Genomic DNA, 21123 nt, shown 5'->3' with positions numbered 1-21123 from the left:
TTAAAAGTAATAAAGTATCATGATAGAACAGTGGGTATCTCACAAGTTGTATCATCAAACTCTATTGAGTGAGTTTGAGAGCTTCTCACCATAACGGAATCCATGAGTATGGAGAAAAGGTTCACAATCTATTATTGTGTTACAAGTAATGAACAGAGGAATGAAAAGCTTAAACTAAGTCTTGGTTATCAGCTTTGTATAGTTGGTCTTAATTAGTTGAACGGTCTAACAAAAACTACCAAATCTGGTCTTACTCTAACTAACTTGCTGACTGGAATATAACTAACTCTAATTGGTTATTGCACGTGAATATACATCCTCTAATATCTTTCTATTGTGTATTTAAATACTTAAAACAAAAAAAAATGCTAGAAGTAATAAATTTGTATTAACTAATGGGTCGTTACTCATAGTATATCTTGAAGATGAGCCTTGTGTAAATATGTTTCTTATTTTATAATGTCAGTGATACTTGCCTTAGAGCATCCAAGAAAAAAAAAAGTGATATACACGTCTTCACTTTGCAAGTTAAGATCATTATACTTGTCTTTATTTGTTCCCAATCTCAGCTATATATAATATTATATCTTTGTCGTCGCATAACACAACTTTTATTTTTTTTATAAGGTTGTGCGTGTTTCCTATTCCACCCATGCTGTATTTCAAACTCTTGTGATTCTTCCAAAACTTTTGATTCTTAAATTATGATTTCTGACAAAAGGTTCAACTGTTGTTGTGTTGTGTAGGGTACTAAAAGAGTATATACATCTGAATTGCACTTAAACTTGATGTTGAGTCGTGTGTTTCAGGGCCAAAGAGGTAAATACATAGCTTACAAAATATTTGTAGAAGAATGCTAGGGGGACAGCAATTTTTGTAATTTGTAGCCATCAAATAACCATTAATGGTGATTTTAATGTTGTGAGATTGATGTGACATTTTATCTAATGACTCACTTTTTTTTGCTGGTTACTGGCCATAATTTAATAAAGTTGTTAGTCCCCTAAACTTTTCTTTATTTGTAGACTTGTAGAGGCAGATTGGCATGCATGTCTTGGCAACAAAGTTGGATTCAGGGTGGCTAGAGCTTTCATATCACTTTGCTATCCATCAATTCTTTCTTTGGCTACTTGTCATTCATGCTCAAATTCTAATTCCTAATATCCACCACACCCCTATACTAAACTACAGTCTTCTCTTTATTGCCTTCATCTCCAGCAGCAAACCTGTCCACCGAGTTAAACAAGTAAATATCAAAGCTCAATCAATGGATAGGGTGAAACAAGTTTAAAGAGAAGCGCATACTCACATATTGTATTTGTAATGAGGACCAACTCTAAGATAACCCTTGGATTCAATCTTGGCAGAAAAAGTTTGGAGTTGGAGCCTGACTCTGGCATAAGGAACAAGATGAGGAAGATCTGACCCTTCCTCTAGCTCCTCCTCTTTCACGAACTCGTGTTCCGTGAATACATAGATCAAACTTTCTTTGCTACTGTGGTGACAACAAAAAATATTTGATACCCGCACATCGTCGTCCTCCAAACCATCCACGTGCACTATTGCCACAAGCTTCTTCTCAGACAAGTCATAAATATACCACATTGGAACGAAGTCTACAATCAGAAGAAAATGGCTACATCCCAAACGAACTAATTTTCTAAGACTAAATTCAGGAACTGGCGGAAAATTACACTCAACTTCTTCCCATCTGTTAGCCTTGACGTCATATGACATGAGCAACTGATGATTATCCTCAAAAGAATACAACACAATGAGGGTCTTCTTGCGAGTCTTGGTGCTGTCCTCCCACAGGAAGTACGAGTGAGCTGAGAAGAGAGCACTATCGGGCATTTCCCTTTTTTCCCATAGACCTGATTTTAGGCTATAGATCTCAACCCAATTTGCATATCCATACCCACCCCCAAACATGCACAATTTGCCATCGTATGGGACTACTAAGGGACTTGATCGGGAGCAGAACATGCTTCCACATAGACTCCAAACCCAAGTAGGATCCTCATACTTAAGGCACCACAGCTTTGAGTAGGGACAATCATAATAACCCCCGTTCGGATGTGTTATAAGACCATCCACATCACCAGTAAAGAAAAAGCAGCTACCAACAGAACAAAATCCTCGAAAATCTGGTAACACACCGTTGTCGATCAATAGATCATCTCTAAGAGGCCATTGGAAAGGTATATGACATACTTGTTCAAGTTCAACAGTGCCATTCTTCATAAAGTTGTCGTCAGTGATAGTTAACATCCTGTACCTGGTGGTACTAGAGAATCTCAAATAAGGCTCGGTTTGCTCTATTACAAAATCCTCATTTTCTACCAACATATATAAACGCTGTGTCATGGATAGCTTTAGATCAGAAGAACCAACATCCTGGAATTAGGGAAACAATTAACTATTAAACAGAGAGCTCTGCAGTGTGATAATAATAAATAGAAACGGATAGTTATCCAGTTAAGAGGATGCAGAAACGGACCTCAGGATCAGATTCCCCGCATATTCCATCAGCAGCATCTCCCAAAACAGCACCTTCCAAAACCGCAACAACACTTCCCCACCAGCTATCAAAATCCGCTTTCGATTCAGCAGTGTGCCCCAAATCCCTAATCTCATTGGCGGCCTTAGCCATCAAATTCTTGCCACCGCTGCCCACGACAAAGGCACTGAAACTGCAAGCATTCACAACAAATGCTCCAACCTTAAAGGCGTTCTTTTTTTCCTCGATCCAATTGACGAAGAACTTTGCTCCCCAAGGTAGGTCGTGATCGGAGTAGAAATCCCGTGCGGAATATAGGTTCCAAACTTCCGAAGTTGAAGCAACGAGGAGGACGAGGCTCTCCTTGGGTAGGGCTTCGGGCTCGTAATTCCGGGCATCTACGAGGTCCAAAACGATGCCTTTCGACTCTAACAAATCGCAGAGGCACGTCGCTAGGGCTTTTGAAGTTCCGATTTGGGAAACGAATAGCACCTTGCCACGTTGATTGCGTTTGGGTTGTTGGCGACGGTGTGTTGTGAGGTTCTTTTGGTAGGGGCTGACGCGCATGAGACGACACTTGCAGATTAACAACAAGGTTGTGGCAATGGCCGTGGCGGCGCTCACGGTGGAGAAGAGTGCGGGCGCCGACATGATTGGCATGTTGCTTTCTGTTTTAGGTTTTAGGTCACCAAACACTATCTTGGCCATGCAATGCATGAAATTATATACAAAGTTTCTTAACAAAATGCTCCTTTTTCATGCTGGTTTGTTACTAAATGCTTTCCCCTTTTCTCTGTTTTTTTAATATTTAATTTTACATTATTTATATGTTTATTTCATTATTTTTATTTTTAAATAATTATTCATTTACTAATTGTGAAAATAGTTTTTATTAATATTGAATATATATAAAATGTCTTTATAATATCAATTATTTTTTATTTTTTTATCAATGCAGACAAAGATGTAGATTTCCTTATTAAGAAAAAAATAATTGTGAATTGGTTAGGTGATAGCAATGCAGTGGCCAAAATGTTCAATAGTCTTGGAGTGAATCTTTTGTATCCAGATTTTAATGTGCAAATTCCTTTATTTTTGAAGAGTTGAATGCTTTCTGTAACATTCTATGAAAAATAGTAGTTTCTGTTGCTAGAAATTTTCTGCTTATTCTCACTTATTCAAACAGTATTTTCTATCCTCTAAGAAAAACGCTAGTACTAGATTAATGTTTGTGTTGTCTAATGTGGATTGGATGATTATATGTTCAATTTCCAATATGGTGTGGTAGTTTTGATATCTTTGTATTTTGTAAGAATTGAAGTGTTTCGTATGAACATGTGGCCACTTTGTTATGTAATTATTGAAGACCACTGCATATGGCATATTTTGTATTTTACAACTATTTGTCAAGAGCAAAGCAGTGATCGACTTCTGTTATTTCAAAGTGAAAGTCAATTTTTTTTTTTATGAAGGGGTCCTAACAAAACAAAATTAAGTATTATGTTTGCATCTAACAAAAGAGCAAAAAAGGAGGAATAGTAGAGAAATTCTGGATTTCCAGCGCGAGAATTATGTCATTTGAATCTCTGGTTAAATTATCATTAGAATCGGAATCTTTATTTTAAAAGATTGAACCATCTATATTTATTTTGCACCAATTTTCTTTTAGCAGAGTCCACTTAACCAGAATTGAGTGCGACACTTGTAAAATTATTAACCTCTTTTTATTTTAAAACGCACCTTATCTAAATACTTAGTATCTCGTGTATTAACACTTTTTTTTTTGTCTTAAAATATTGATCTTTTAGCATTCTTATTCTCAATTTAATTTTCTTATTAAATTAAAAATTGAAAATTTTATTTAACTAATATATACTTTTTATTTAGGTATTTATAGTGGATGATGATAACTAAATTTCTTTGTAATTTTTGGAGTGATGACTAAGATATAGAGTTAGTCTCTATTGACTTTTGAAAAAGTATTTAATTTTTTTATTTTTTAAATATTTTTTTAACAGAAAAAAATTTATTTTATATTTAGATAATTTTTTTTTTAAAAATTCAAGTATTAAAAACGCTTTTGTTTCTATTTTTTTAAGGCAAGATATTGTTAGCTTTTAAAAAAATAAAAAATCAAATAATTTACTTTTTTTAATAAAAGTAATTTTTTAAATATATATTCAAATAGATTTTAAATTAAATAAAAATATTTTATTTAAAAATAAAATTTTAATTTAAAAAATCAATTCAAACTAGCACATAATAAAACCTTAATAAAAAAATCTCTTTTTGTTTACATTTTAGATATTGTTTAAATATAATGTATTAAAAATTTATTAAATCTAATAAATAAATAATATATTATCCCATATATATAATTATATATATATATTTAAAAAATTAAAGGAAAAAAATTAGAGACGATAAAGTCTAAAAATCCACCAAAAATCAAAGACTACTACTCCTCAAATCTGAGGTAAAGAATATTTATATCAATAAACTTCAAAATCAATTATTAATTAATTACAAAGAAATAGGCAATTAAACATCTAAGTTGACACTACTTTTATTTTAGGGGAAAGAACATTTTAAATTCAATTAATTAGTAACTTTTTTTTATTTGCAGATTACTATATATAATAATATAATTATTTAGTTCAATTCAATTGTTATCAATAATAACAGTTGAATAAATTGTTTCAATTTATTTTTTTATTAGTCATGAACACACACACACATATATATATATAATAAATTAAAATACATAATTTTTTTTTGTGTTCAGCCATAACATTAGTTAAATTTTGGACTTGAGCTTGATGTCATACTTTCTGTGTCAATATAAAACTTTTTCTTTGTTTAAAAATTATTATTTGTATTGATTTTGTTAAATAAAATCTTATTATATAATATTTTTGCTATTCTTATTTTATATTGTAATTATGAATATTTACAAAATTCTATTACCTTTTAAAAAAAGTTTTCAACAAAATTTTCTAATTATATATATATAATAAAATTAGATTTATTTATTAAAGATAATTTTTTATAATTTCAAATAATATAACTTTAATGATAATTTTTTATAATTTCAAATAATATAACTTTAATTTATCGTGAGTGACAAAAAATAAAATGAGAAGCATGTTACATTATTTTAAAAAAAAATAATGACAAGTATATTATGCCTTTAAAATATTTTATTACGTAAATTTAATGTGATAGTAAAAAAAAATTAAAAGATGATAGAAATAATCATAAAATAATATCTATTCCCTCTTTTACATGACTTATTACAGTTTTTCTTAATTAAGTACTAATATATATTTTTATATTAAAGAAATTATTACTATTGTTTTTTAATTTTTTTCTCCACTATTACATCAAATTTATGCACAAAGAAAAAAGAATAATTTTATTAAAAAATTTTACCAAATAAATTTTTAAAGTCATGATATTTTTTGTTATACAGGATAAATTAAATTTATATTATTTAAATTGATAAAACAAAATATTTAACAAATTAATATAGTTTTATTAATTTTATTAATTAATAATCATTTTTAATTCTATTCTCTTTAGTCTTTTCTCTTTTTAAAATTCACACTTTTTAACTTCTTTCTTAAACCTTTTTCGCTTCACATTTTACTTTTTTTTTCCTCTTCAAATATATATTAAGCCAAGGTAATTAACCATCACATTCTTATGTCAGTAAAGAAATTCAGCATGTAATGTTTGTTTGTTTGATTAAGAAAACTATGGTTAGTTCATTATGTTCTTTATTTAATTCATCATCAAGATCAACTTTAATATTTTATTTTAGTTACCTTCAATTTTTGCGCTAGTTTGTTTTTCCTATTAATCTTTACTCCAATTTTCTTGATTTCTCTTATATATGATATATCGAAATTTTTTTTTATGATATTCTTTAATTTAGTGGGTATGTCTAAAACGAGCTCAACCATTATGTACTTATTGAATGAGCCACATTTATATAGGCCATTAGATTTTATTAGATAAAAATCAAAGGCTAATATAAAACAAGAGTATTGATGGACTCTAATAAATATAAAATATCTTAGTACATAAATAAATGTTTTAAATGGTAATATTTTAATACACAATACTTTAAACGGCAACAAAATCTTTTATTCTTAAATAATTAAATATAAAATATATGAATATTTTTTATTTATTAAAATTAATTATTGCAAAAAAATTTTATAATATTAAAAAATTATATTAAAATAATATTTTAAACTATAACTAACATAAAAATATAAAATAATTAAAATTTTATTTTATATTATTTGACAAATAATTAGATTATTATATTTAAAATTTATTAACTAACTAAATTTATTAAAAATATTATTATATAATATAATTTTTTATAAAAATATTTTAAAAATATAATTTATTTAAAATATTATATATAATACATGAAAATATTAATTTTTTTATTTTTTTCAATTTTTTTAAGAAAAACAGAATAAATAATATAATTTTAAATACATACCTAAATAAAAAGTTAATATTTTCATGTATTTTATATAATTTTTTAAATAAATTTTACTTTTACAAATATTTTAATAAAAAACTATATGATATAATAATATATTTAATAAAATAATTAGTTAATAAATTTTAAATATAATAATCTAATTATTTTTTAAGTAATATAAAATAAATTTTAATTATTTTATATTTTTATATTAAAGCTTAAAATATTATTTTAATATTATAAAAAAATTTTGCATAATAATCGATCTTAATGAATAAAAAAATTTATATTTTTTGTATTTATTTAATTTATATTTTTTAGAACAAAAAGTTTCTACTTTTATATAGTAAAATATGTGATAATCTTCTTAATATATATTAGGGGTGGCAAAACGGGTCGAGTCCGTCGGGCCGACCTGTTGAACTCGCTAAAAAAGGTGGGTCGGACTAAGATTTGAAATCGGTCAAATTAAAAGAATTTGCCAAATTCACAAAATTTTTATGCAAATTTTTTTTATAATATTAAAAGATTATATTAAAATAATATTTTAAATAGTTATACTGTAATAGATTTAATATGTTTTCTGATTTGAATGTTATTATATGATTATAATTATTTAATATATAAAAAAATTACTAGATAGTATATATATAGGGGTGGCAAACGGGCCTAAACCCGCCGGGTCGGCCCGCGTAACCCATCAAAAAAGGCGGGCTGGGCTGGAAAATTGGGACCGCCAAATAGCAAAAGCCCGCCTAATCCGCACTGTTTAAATCACGGGCTTTGGCAGGACGGAGCGGGTTTTCCCGCCGGGCTTAGTATTTTTTTAGCAAGAGATATTTTTACAATGTTTTTGCCAAAATCCAACTTCCCCAACCTAACTTACAAGAGAATAAAGATGAAAATTGAGTGTTTTGGATTATATTTATTTTGTTTTAGAGACAATATTTATAATTATGTTTTGGATTATGTTTATTTTGCTTTGGGAACAATATTTATAATTATGTTTTGGATGAAAACTTGGTTTATATTTATATTTATTAGATATTTATAATTACAAAGACTTTAATGTTTGTAAATATAAAAATTATAATTTGTTTATACTTTTAGAAATTATAATAGTTAAAAGTAAAAAATAGGAGAGATTTTTTATGCATATGTATATTATTTAATAGTTAAAAGTAAAAAAAAAAAAAAAAAAAGAGGATATTTGGCGAGCTATGCCCGCCGCCCGCCAGCCCGCCGTTAGGCGGAGAGGGCTAGGATTTTGGGACCGCCTCACTAGGCGGGGCGGGGCGGGCTTCCCCGCTTGCCACCCCTATATATATATATTAGGGGTGGCAATGCGGGCCGGCTCACCCCAACCCGCCCCGCATCACCTAGGCCCGCACCTTAAGTGAGACGGGGCAGCCCGCCCCGCCAACTAAAGTGGGTACAAAATGCTAGTCGTTTGACTTTGTTTTTTTTTTAATAAAATTAACTAAAAAATAATAATTAAACAATTAATTACAAATAAAAAATAGTCAAATTATAATATAACTTTTTATTATTTTTTTTAAAATTTTTAACTTCAATAAAATTGTTTAAAATAATATTTGTCAATAGAACCATCTTTATTTTAAAAAATAAGTCACAAAATTTGAACATATATACAAAATTGTAAAATAAAATAAATAAAGTCACATAATTAGAACATATATACATAATTTAGTGATTTTTTTAATTTGACAGATTTCAAATTCTAACCCAATCCACATTTTTTAGCGAATTCGGCAGTCGGTCCGACGAATTCGACCCGTTTTAATTTACCATCCCTAATATATATATATATATATATATATATAAAAGAAGATTATGACATATTTTATTATATAAAGATAAAAAATTTTTGTTTTAAAAAATATAAATACAAAAAATATAAGTTTTTTTATCCATTAAGATTAATTATTATATACAAATTTTTTTTATAATATTAAAATGATATTTTAAACTACAACATAAAAATATAAAATAAATAAAGTTTATTTTATATTACTTAACAAATAATTAGTTTATTATATTTAAAATTTATTAACTAATTACTTTGTTAAATATATTATTATATAATATAATTTTTTATCAAAATATTTTTAAAAGTAAAATTTATTTTAAACGTTATATATAATACATAAAAATATTAACTTTTTTATTTAGGTATGTATTTAAAATTATATTATTTATTCTGTTTTTCTAAAAAAATTAAAAAATAAAAGAATAATATTTTCATATATTATATATAATATTTTAAATAAATTATTTTTTAAAAATATTTTTATAAAAAATTATATTATATAATAATATTTTTAATAAAAATAGTTAGTTAATAAATTTTGAATATAATAATCTAATTATTTATCAAATAATATAAAATAAATTTTAATGATTTTATAGTTTTATGTTACTGTTTAAAATATTATTTTAATAGAATTTTTTAATATTATAAAAAAGTTTTGCATAATAATTAATTTTATTAAATAAAAAATACTCATATATTTTATATTTATATATTTTATATTTAATTATTTAAGAATAAAAGATTTTGTTACCATTTAAAGTATTATGTATTAAAGTATTACCATTTAAAGTATTTATTTATGTACTAGGATATTCTATATTTATTAGAGTCCATCAATGTTCTTATTTTATATTAGCCTTTAATTTTCATCTAATAAAATCTAACAGCCTTTATAAATGTGGCTCATTCAATAAGCACATAATAGTTGAGTTCGTTTTAGACATACCCTAATTTAGTATGTTAAAGATTAATTTGTCAAGTTTTATTAACCAATGAATTGCTAGATGTTGTTTCTTAATTATCCATAATTTATTTATTTATTTATCGAGTCTTCTTTCTTTCATCTTCTCAAGCTTATTATTGACATTGATGCACCCATGATATAGCTTCTTAATTTGATTGACATGTGTTTTTTTAATTAATTAGCAATCAAAATCTTGTTCTTAATTTAAATCTTGGATTTTGTTTTTTATCCTTTTACCGCTACTTTCATATCATCCGTATCTTGTTGATTCCTAGCCATGATTCTTTCCGTCTTTTTAATTTTTTTTTATCTTAATAATTTTGTTCCTTCGATTTGTTCTTTCTATTTCAGCTCCTTCCATTGTTGACGGCATAACATAACTACATCTCCTCAATCATCGTCAAGACAATTTTGAAAGCAATTGAATTTCAGGTACTAATTAAGTTCCTGCTTTCAACATAAATGAACTACTACTGTTTTGCTTTTTATTTTAGGGTAACCTAACCAGAAAACTAATCTCTTTTGTTTGTGGTTTTCAATTTAAATAAACTTTTTTTAGGTCCTTTTTTTCTTAGTGTGTGTTGATTTTTTTTTTTAATCCACATGAACCAGTGAGGAAGAAAAGTTCCAAGTTAATTGATAGTATGGGTCAGGGTTAGTTATCAATAACTCAATGTTTTTAGATTTTAGGGCAGCTTCTAAGAATTTCAAATATAATAAAGGAATTTGTAAAGGAATATCAATAAAAATTCTTATTTTATTTACTTTTTTAAAGGTTTCCTATCTTAAACGCATTAATTTAAACTCGACAAACCGCAAAAAATCATTGTCCGACCTAAAGTGGACGACAAGATGAAGCGACGAGATACAAGTTAATGTAAGAAGTTATACAAACAACTTGTACAAAGTGACCTCAAATAAAGGATATCCGGCTATGCAAAAGCCGTTCTCTAAAGCAGATGCTCCATGATAGAAAATAAATTTTGAACATTACTTGCTAAAAGTTGTCAAAACAACTAAACAAAGTTAAAGTGTTCAAAAAACTATTAAACTAATACAAAAAACTAAAGTATCATCAAAGCCTGCAGGTCGGGATATTATGAAAAACAAAAGATAACAAAGGAATTTAAAAAAGTTCAAGACTTCTCACCCATTAGAGGATTTGAGAGCCTCGCCAGTCACAACGTCTTTGCCCCCAGCTGAAGGAGTGTGAGGATGCATAAAAACTGACACAGCCGAAATATTCTCAGGAGCAGAAGAAGAGGCCTCCACAACAGAAGCTTTGGGTTAGGCTCCCGAGGTGGAAGTATGACTGACCTGAGGTCCCGAAGTCTTCAGATTCTGAGGAGGCTCCTCCTCTTCGTCCGACTCGAGTGCAGGGACTATCTTCCCGTCCACCACTATATTGTCTACGCTGAAGAGGGAAAGGTCAAGCTCGGGAACCAAGACCTTAACCTGAGCTTCCAAGTTGTCAAGCATCTCGTTCATTCCCAGAGCGGCCAACTCCTAGGACTCAGCAAACTGCTCCTTCAGTTTTCCCAACTCCTCCTCCCGTGCCATTCTCTCCCCAAATACACGAGTGAAGCTTTTCTAAAATTTCTTGGCCTTTTCCTCGGCAAAAGCAGCAGCAGCCTCCGACTTATTAGCTCTTTTCCGAGCTCTTTCAAGGTCGGACTTCAAGGTCTCCTGTTCCTGCTCCAAGTCCTTTTTCAGCTCGTTCACCCTCTTTACATCAGCTCGAGTAGCCATAAGAGCACTAGTTGTGGCCTGTATAGGAGAGCTCCTCAACTCTCTAGCCAAAGTAGCACACATCCCAACTGTTCGAAGCCCTCCACGGGCCAAAGGCTGTAGGTGGTTCTGAATGACAACATCGTCCATGATTAGGTGGTGGTAAGGGAGCACGTTCTTCTCACCCCAAGTTAGGGCATCGAAGCTCCTTGAATAAATGCTCTCTTCATCATCCACCTTCTGCTTCTTGAAGGGGGGTTCAGTGGAAGAAGGAGATTCAGGGGAAGGCTCAGATGGAATAAGCTTGGAAAGAGGGGTAAGAATGATGACCTTCTCCTCAGAGGGACCCGACCCCGATTTCTTCCTCGGGGAAGATCGGACCAAGGACCTAGCCCCGGCCTCCTTTTGTTGCTGGAGATTCTTGGCAACAATTGACTTCTTGGTATTCCGAAAATATTTCATAGCTGATTTTAGAGCCATACTTTCTGAAAACAAAATAGGACGCAGTAAAAAATAACAACTGTAAAATAAAAAGAATTCAGTAAGTAAAGGAAGGAGAACTACCGAGGTCCGACTTCAGAAGGCTGGGATGTCCTAAATATCTTTTTGTGTCCAAATGGAGAGCTTCATCCTATGTACCCAAAACAAAATCAACACTCCTCTCTAAGTCATCTAAATCGGCTAGATCATGCCTAACGATATTAACGGTATCTTGCCAGTATAAGGAAAACGAGGGTTCTTGATTCTCGGACAAGAAGAAAGGTCGGACACTCACAGCACCCAGGACCTTAAAAAGTGATTTTTAAAATTGTGGAAAGAATCATCAAAGATAGAAAAAGCCTTCCGACCCTGTACAGCTCGAAAAGATATCCACCCCGAATTCGGAACTATAGGGTTTTGTTGCAACAAAGAGATAAAAGAAGACGTTCAAAGTATGAACTTTGCTTCAGAAATTGCTCACACACACTCACACATCCCCAGCGATTTACTGAGTCTGCCTCGAGTTAATTCTCTGTAGGGTTCCTTCCACTTGTTTTACTTTTCATTTACATTTTTCTGCAAACTTTACCTTTCTTGCAAATTTATCTTTCAAGCAAAATTTAACATTCTTGTCCAATTTACATTTCCAGTATTTTTATTTTCGAATTCAAAGTCCTTTGATCCAATCAAAGGCATTTTATTACTTTATTTAAATTCAATGCAAACCATTTCAATTCCAGTCATTTTCTTTTTATTTTCAAAATCTTTTATTTATTTGTTGTCTTTTCAGTCTTTTCCTCTAATTTTATCTAATTTGAGGGTCTTTGATGCACTTCTAGAATTGTGGAAGCTAAGATGTTTTAAATAGGGTTGGATTCAGTATAGGATTCATGAATCGATCCCACTTTGTGTCAGCTTTTCCTCAGAATGTTCAAATGGATGAAGTGTCAAGAGGAATGAAAAATCCTAAAATAATTATAAAGTTCGCAGGAGAAGTTGGAGAGTCAACTATTGAACATGTTGCTCGATATTTGGTCGAGATTAGAAATTCGGCCAATGATGAAAGTTTGAAAATGAAGTTTTTCCTTCCTCATTAACGAGGAATGTGTTTACTTGGTTTTTGAATCTTAGACCAAATTCGATAACAACATGGGCTCAGTTAGAAACTACTTTTCATGCCCTATTTTATCGGGGAGAATTGAATGTGGCAGTTACTGACCTGGTGGCTTTGAAACGAGAAGATGGTGAAACCATTGATGATTATATGATTCATTTCAAAAATGCTAGAAGTCGTTGTTATGTGTCACTTCCTAAAAGTGAAGTAGTGAAGATAGCAGCTATGGGATTAGAATTTTATATGCGTTGAAAATTACTCAATGTGCATATTCCTAATTTGGCCAATTTGGCTGAAAGAGTTCGTTAGGTAGAAATTCTGAAAAAAAAGAAAAGGAGAAATATAAGAATGAAAGGAGATTGAAGAGTAAATCTTTTTCTCAAAAGAGAAAGTTGCTTATGTAGCCATGGAATCCTCTGATGAGGAATCCGATTTAGAGGCAGAAGTTGATTTGGCTGAACTTAAGAACGGTCATCCTTATGTTTGTTCTTTACTTAAGAAAATCCCTGACAATGAAAAGTCAAATGTTTCAAAATTGAAAAGTGGAAAGAGATATAGTTTTAATATTTCAAAATCTGATCAGATTTTCGATGTGTTGCTTAAAGATAAACAATTAGTTTTGTTGGAAGGCAGAACTTTGCTTTCAGCGAAAGATTTAAAAGGGAAATTTTATTGTAACTTCCACCAAGTAACTAGTCATTCGACTAACAATTGCGTTCGTTTCAAGGATTTAATTCAAGAGGCCATCATGGAAGGGAGGTTGAAATTCGATGATAGTAAAAAGGAAATGAAAGTTGATTCTGATCCTTTCGATACTGAAGCTAGTTTTGCTGAACCATATTTTGGTGTAAACATGGTTGGAATGTCTTATGACTTTGATATATCTCTAGGAAATTTTGAATCAGATGTCCAATCTGTATACCCTGGAGTAGGAGATGGGTTGTTGGATTTTTTGGTGCAGCAGAAGTTAAAAGATCGGGACGTATCTCTATGTCCTTGATGCAATGTAGTTTTCGATGCTGAAGCTGCAGCAATTTTTGAGAAGGAAAGAATGAAGAAGGAATTGGATCATAGGGAAAAACAAGCCCGTCAGAAACAACCTATTCAACGAATGAAAGGGTAAAGTTCTGGAGGTCCTCAGAAAAATCCTATTGCGCCTACCAACCGTTCTCAAGCCATTGGCATACAATGGATTTGAAACTGCCGAGAGTTCCAGAATAGGGTTGCTCATTACAAGCGTACCCCATAGTTGGGGCATAGAGGTCCTCCTCGAGGTCGATTTTCATATTTCCATGGCCAAGCTAGGAGGTACCCACGAGGCAAAGGCCAAAAAGGACAACAGCCACCTAAGATATCTCTTGCTGACAACGGCAAGGGGGCAACACCATCTGTGTTCTCTCAAATAGTCTTTTCGACTGATGGAGAGACAAATCCGAAGGGAGTTACTTCCCCTGTGAAATTGGATAAAGGAAAAGCAGTCGTTAGTGTTCCAATCGCTGATAAAGATAAGGGTGCTTATCTGGACGAAAAATTACTTCAAAGAAGGATGTGATGAAATGGTCGGTACCATCTCAATTATCCCAACTGAATATCTGGGGGAATATGAAGGAAATCTTATAGAGGATTATGATGTGGACGATGAAGAAACCTTTTCATTCATTCGATATGAGGATGAACCCGATTATTTTCGAAGGGCTTCTGAAAAACAAAAATCTCATTTGCGCCCATTGCATATTACTGCAACTATGAGTGGGATAAAAATTTACAAAATCCTGATCGATGGAGGGGCAGCTATAAGCCTCTTACCCGAGAGGATGCTGATGAAGGTAAGCAAGCATCCTGATGATTTAATCCCAACTAATATTTTAGTAATAGGTTTTAGTGGTGCTTCGACTCCTGCTAAAGGACTTTAAAATATTTGACATGACAAAATAAAAAATAAATGCTAGGGACGATCAGAATTTATTATTTTTAGTCAGTTTTATAATTTAACAACATACTTTATCTTATACTTTTAAACATTGACGAGCAACTGATAGCTAAAAATAATAAATTCTAATAACATAATTATTTATATTAAATTTATCTCACAATAATTTACTATTAACTTTTTTTTATATAATAAAAATAAATAAATAATTTTATTTGAACATAATTATTATGGTATTTTATATTAAATAAGATATAAACTCTAACTAATAAATCTGGCAAAATGATAGTAGTATGATCTGTAAGGAGATAATATCTTGTGCTCGATATGATACAAGTCACATTAGTACTTAACGAAAGTTGAAGATTCTAATATCTCAAAATCATGATAAAAGAGTATATACATCTGAATTGCACTTAGACTTGGGAGATGTTGAGTCCTGTGTTTCAGGCCAGAGGTAAATACATAGCTTACAAAATATTTCTGTACAATAGAAAGGCAGATTGGCATGCATGTCTTGGCAACAAAGTTGGATTCAAGGTGGCTACAGCTTTCATATCACTTTGCTATCCATCACTTCTTTCTTTGGCTACTTGTCATTCATGCTCAAATTCTAATTCCTAATATCCACCACACCCGTATACTAAACTACAGTCTTCTCTTTATTGCCTTCATCTCCAGCAGCAAATCTGTCCACCGAGTTAAACAAGTAAATATCAAAGCTCAATCAATGGATAGGGTGAAACAAGTTTAAAGAGAAGCGCATACTCACATACGGTAATGGTAATAAGGACCAACTCTAAGATAACCCTTGGATTCAATGTTGGCAGAAAAAGTTTGGAGTTGGAGCCTGACTCTGGCATAAGAAACAAACTCAGGAAATTCTTCCTCTTCCTCGTGTTCCGGGAATATATAAATCAAACTTTCTTTGCTACTGTGTTGGCAACAAAAAATATTTCTTACCCGCACATCCTCCTCCTCCAAACCATCCACGTGCACTATTGCCATAAGCTTCTTCTCAGACAAGTCATAAATATACCACGTTGGAGCGAAGTCTACAATCAGAAGATAATGGCTACATCCCAAACGAACTAATCTTCTAGGACAATATCTAGGAACTGGCGGAAAATTGCACTCAACTTTTTCCCATCTGTTAGCCTTGACATCATATGAGATGAGCAACTGATGATTATCATGAAAAGAATACAATACAATGAGGGTCTTCTTGGGACTCTTGGTGCTGTCCTCCCACAGAAAGTACGAGCTAGGCAACGGGTGATGTGAGAAGAGAGCACTATCGGGCACTTCCCTTTTTTCCCATAGACCTGATTTTAGGCTATAGATCTCAACCCAATTTGCAATTTGATAGTCACCCCAAAACATGCACAATTTGCCATCGTATGGGACTACTAAGGGACTTAATTGGGAGCAGAACATGGTTCCACATAGACTCCAAACCCAAGTAGAATCCTCATACTTAAGGCACCACAGCTTTGAGTAGTACCGATCGTCACTCACGTTATGTGTTAAAAGACTACGCGCATTACCAGCAAAGTAAAAGCAGCCACCAACAGAACAAAATCCTCGAAAATTTGGTAACACACCGTTGTCGATCAATAGATCATCTCTAAGAGGCCATTGGGCAGGTATATGACATACTTGTTCAAGTTCAACAGTGCCATTCTTCATAAAGTTGTCATCGGTGATAGTTAACATCCTGTGCCTGGTGGTACTAGAGAAGCTCACACAAGGCTCGGTTTGGTTTGTTACAACATCCTGATTTTTCACCAACATATATAAACGCTGTGCCATGGATAGCTTTAGATCAGAAGAACCAACATCCTGGAATTAGGGAAACAATTAACTATTAAATACAGAGCTCTGCAATGTGATGATAATAAATAGAAAGGCCATAGTTATATAAGGATAAGAGGATGCAGAAACAGACCTCAGGTTCAGATTCCCCGCATATTCCCAAAACAGCACCTTGCAAAACCGCAACAACACTTCCCCACCAGCTGTCAAAATCCGCATTCCATTCAGCAGTGTGCCCCAAACCCCTAATCTCATTCGCCGCCTTAGCCATCAAATTCTTCCCACCTTCAGTAACCTCTCTGCCCACCACAAAGGCACTGAAACTGCAAGCATTCACAACAAACGCTCCAACCTTAAAGGCGTTCGCTTTTTTCTGGATCCAATGGACGAAGAACCTTGCTCCCCAAGGTAGGTCGGGCTTGGAAGAGAAATTCCGTGCGGGAGGTAGGTTCCAAAGTTCCGAAGTTGAAGCAACGAGGACGACGAGGTTCTCCTTGGGTAGGGCTTCGGGCTCGTAATTCCGGGCATCTACGAGGTCCAAAACGACGCCTTCCGACTCTAACAAATCACAGAGGCGCGTCGCTAGGGCTTTTGAAGTTCCGATTTGGGAAACGAATAGCATCTTGCCTCGTGGATCGTGTTTGGGTTGTTCGGGATTGCGTTTGGGTGGTTGGCGATGGTGTGTTGTGAGGTTCTTTTCGTGCATGAGACGAGACTTGCAGATTAAGAACAAGGTTGTGGCAATGGCCGTGGCGGCGCTGACGGTGGAGAAGAGTGCGGGCGCCGACATGATTGGCATGTTGCTTTCAGTTTTAGCTTTTAGGTCACCAAACACTATCTTCGCCATGCAATGCATGACACTATACAAAGTTTCTTAACAAAATGTTTTTTTTTTTTTATAGAAGTAAAAGTGGTGATATACCTTAAAAGTGGTGATATATTTTAACATTGTAATTTTGGGTGTTTTTTAAAATTGTGAAAAGTACATAAATTTCTGGGTCCGATTTCTGTACTTAAAATTTTTAGATTTGTGTACCTCTCAGAAATTGGACGGTCCAATTTTTGTACCTCTACAAATCGATGGGTCCGATTTTTGCTTCTCTAGTTAAATGATTCTACATTTGAATATAACACCCCAACAATCCACATTTAAAAAAAACACCACTACCACTCTAATATTAAAAATAAAAAGTTCAAATGCTTTCCTCTTTTCTTTATTTTTTTAATATTTAATTTTATTCACCTGATTTTATATCATTATGTTTTATTATTTTTTAAATTGTTATTTTTGTTTTACTTTTTATCTTTTTTTAGGTTATTTTTAAAAACTATGATGCAGTGATGAAACTATTAGATAAAATACAAGTATAAATATTATTAAAATTTTGATAATCAAAAATGATATTTAATTTTTAAATTTTATTTTTCATAAAACATGATAACATGTATTTTTAACAATATTGTTACAATTAAATGATATTAAAAAAATGTAATTTGTTGAAAGAAAAAAGAAGTGATATATAAACAATAAAAATATTATATAACTTATGAATATAATTACTCAAAAAAATTGAAAAATTAATAAATACAACGAGGGACGGATTCATGTTGATGGATGTGGGGGTAAGTGCCCCTGTAGAGTTTAAATTTTTTTTAACTAATACATAGTAATAAAATCTATTTGTTCTCACTATATAATTAAATTTGACTCTACTATAATTAAACGTCACTCATCAACTTCAATTATGTAAAAATAAATGGTAATTCAAAATTTAAATGAATTTGTTATAATAACCTTTAAAAAGAAAGAGTGAAATAATTATAGATTTTTTATTTTATAATTGCAACTAATAAATAAATTTAAAATTTTAAAAAATCTATTTATATACTTAGTGAATATCACTATTGTGACGTGTATATATATATATATATATATATATATATTCAAAATAGAAGTTACTAATTTTAATTTACTATCCTAAAGATTCAAGCACCACAAAATAATCCTTGAATGATTTGAAAATTGCGATAAAAATAACTAATAAATATTATATTTATTAAAAGTGACAAACAAAATTTTATATTTAACAAATAACATATCCATTTAATCTAAATTGTTTTGTCAATGTTTGAATAAATATTTAGAAGATGTACAAAAATATTTAGAGAAAAATTTGATCTCTAAATTTTTATTTAATTTTTTATAAAAATTTAGTCATTCACAATTAAAAAAATTTTAAAAAATTCACTTGACATAAAATTATAAATTTTTAAAAATGAAAAAATCTTATTTTTTTAATATTACTTGTAAAAAATTGTATCAAAATATAACATCTAAAATCTTTTTTAGAATATATATTTAATGTATATCTAGTTCGTTGGGTTTTTTTTAATGTATACCTAGTTCTTTGTGCCTTTTTTAATATTGACTATTAAATAAAAATAGTTAAATAAATAATAATAATAATAAAAAAATAAGAAATCAAAATAATATTGTTTATTCATTAATCATTAGTGTTTTTTTTTAAGTTAACTTTAGTTTTTCTGGGACAACGTCAGTTTAATTTTTTTTTTAAAATATGAATATTATAAAGAATCGATTTCGTAATTATATGAGATGAATTTTTAAATGATTATTTAATAATATATATAAAAAGAGACATTTAATTGTATTGACTATGAAAAAATTATTTAATTTTTTTAAAATATAAAACTTAAAAAAAAGAAATTTAATTTTTATATTATTATTTAAAAACTAATTATATTTTATAATAACAAAGTATAATTATAAAAATTATTATCATATTATATTTATTTTGTCCCCACTCACAAAATCTTATGGATCCGTCACCGAATATAATCACACAATCATCTAATATATATGTTTACCAAATTTTAAAAAAAAAAACTATATATGGCCATCAACTAAATTTTAGTTGTGCAAAAAATTAGCAAGAATGGAGAGAGAGAGAAAGGAAAAGAGGTATGAAGTTATGTGAGAGAAGATAACGAAAATGTGTGAAGTAGATATTGTTTTATAATAAATATAAGAATGAGTATTGAGTATGAAAAGAGAGGAGAAAGAATTAGATTTTAATTAAATTTTATACCTATTAAAAATAAGAGTAAAGTCTCGTTTTTGTCCCAACGTTTGGACCAGAGTAAGTTTTAAAGTTGTCCCTAACGTTTCAATTGTCCTGTTTAAGTCTCTAGTATTTCAAAATCGACTCAATGTTGTCCTGCTGTTAGGGATTCATTAACGGAATTGACGGCGGGACAAAATTGAGACGATTTTGAAACGTTAGGGACTTAAATAGGACGAAAATGTTGGAGACAAAAAATGATACATAGAAATAAATTTTAATTTTATCCTTCAACAATATCAATTTTTTTACCGTACATAGTATTCAATTATTTTTTAATCACATATAAGTAAATTACACTTAATCACATTACTTTTATTCTAAAGTTTGGTACTTAGTGTCGGTTTGAATTGATTTTTTTGGGTACAAATTTAAAAAAAAAAAATTAAGTATATTTATTCATTTTTAAATCTATTTGGATATATCTTTAAAAAAATATTTTTATTAAAAAAGTATTATTAATATTTAAAAAGTCTTTTTAAAAAAGCTATTCAAATATAAAATAAGCTTTATCTATTAAAGAAAACCTTTAAAAAAATGAAAAAATAAGTATTTTTTTTAAAATCAATCTAAACTAATTCTTAATTTGTTAACAAAAAATAAAAATTAATATTTAATTTAAAATATATAAAAATAAATCATTTAAATATTTAATATTTATCTTAAAATATAACTTTAATACTAAATTAAAAAACACCAAGAGAATTTGTGGAGAAAGGAATGCAAATATATAAATAGAATGCAAATAAATAAAAAAATAAAAATAATTTTTTAAATAATTTAATTATTTTAAATAAAATATAATTAATAAGGCATAATATTTATATGACATAGTTGTTGAAATAATAAATGAAAATGACATTACTTTATAATAAAAATATGAATTTTTTTTAAACCAAGATACTTATATAATACATAAAATCATAGTGGTTAGAACCGAACTGGTGATCGAATCGGTCAAACTATTGGTTTATTGGTTCAACCGATAAAATCGGTCTCACGTAAATATAAAATATAAAATACTTAAAAATTTAAAATTAAAATTTGAAATACACATCTTTACTAACATTTTATGAAGAATCAAGTCTCAACTTCTAAAAATAACTAATAT

At 30.1% G+C, this 21123-nt stretch overlaps 2 protein-coding genes and 1 pseudogene across 2 annotated transcripts; all 3 read right to left on the bottom strand.

The window, feature by feature from the left end:
• Positions 1–751: 751 nt before the first annotated feature.
• LOC110264790 (uncharacterized) lies at positions 752–3287 on the bottom strand. Its single transcript, XM_088494321.1, has 4 exons — positions 2501–3287; positions 1310–2397; positions 1038–1226; positions 752–856 (listed from the first exon to the last, which is right to left on the bottom strand). The coding sequence occupies exons 1-3, from the start codon at positions 3215–3217 to the stop codon at positions 1181–1183; spliced, it is 1851 nt and encodes a 616-aa protein (XP_088350447.1). The 5' UTR covers positions 3218–3287; the 3' UTR covers positions 752–856; positions 1038–1180.
• A 7661-nt stretch (positions 3288–10948) lies between these two features.
• Positions 10949–13264, bottom strand: LOC148550172 (uncharacterized; annotated as a pseudogene).
• Positions 13265–15457: 2193 nt separating this feature from the next.
• On the bottom strand, positions 15458–17725 carry LOC148550171 (uncharacterized). The gene is made up of 3 exons (XM_088494320.1): positions 17003–17725; positions 15827–16896; positions 15458–15743 (listed from the first exon to the last, which is right to left on the bottom strand). The coding sequence occupies exons 1-3, from the start codon at positions 17723–17725 to the stop codon at positions 15698–15700; spliced, it is 1839 nt and encodes a 612-aa protein (XP_088350446.1). The 3' UTR covers positions 15458–15697.
• Positions 17726–21123: the final 3398 nt, after the last annotated feature.

The sequence above is a fragment of the Arachis ipaensis genome, chromosome B7 (assembly GCF_059453495.1).
Source record: "Arachis ipaensis isolate K30076 ecotype BB chromosome B7, ASM5945349v1, whole genome shotgun sequence".
In the NCBI taxonomy this organism is placed as follows: Eukaryota; Viridiplantae; Streptophyta; class Magnoliopsida; order Fabales; family Fabaceae; genus Arachis; species Arachis ipaensis.
Note: the sequence above shows the minus strand (reverse complement) of the source record. Positions and strands in the feature narration are given on the sequence as shown.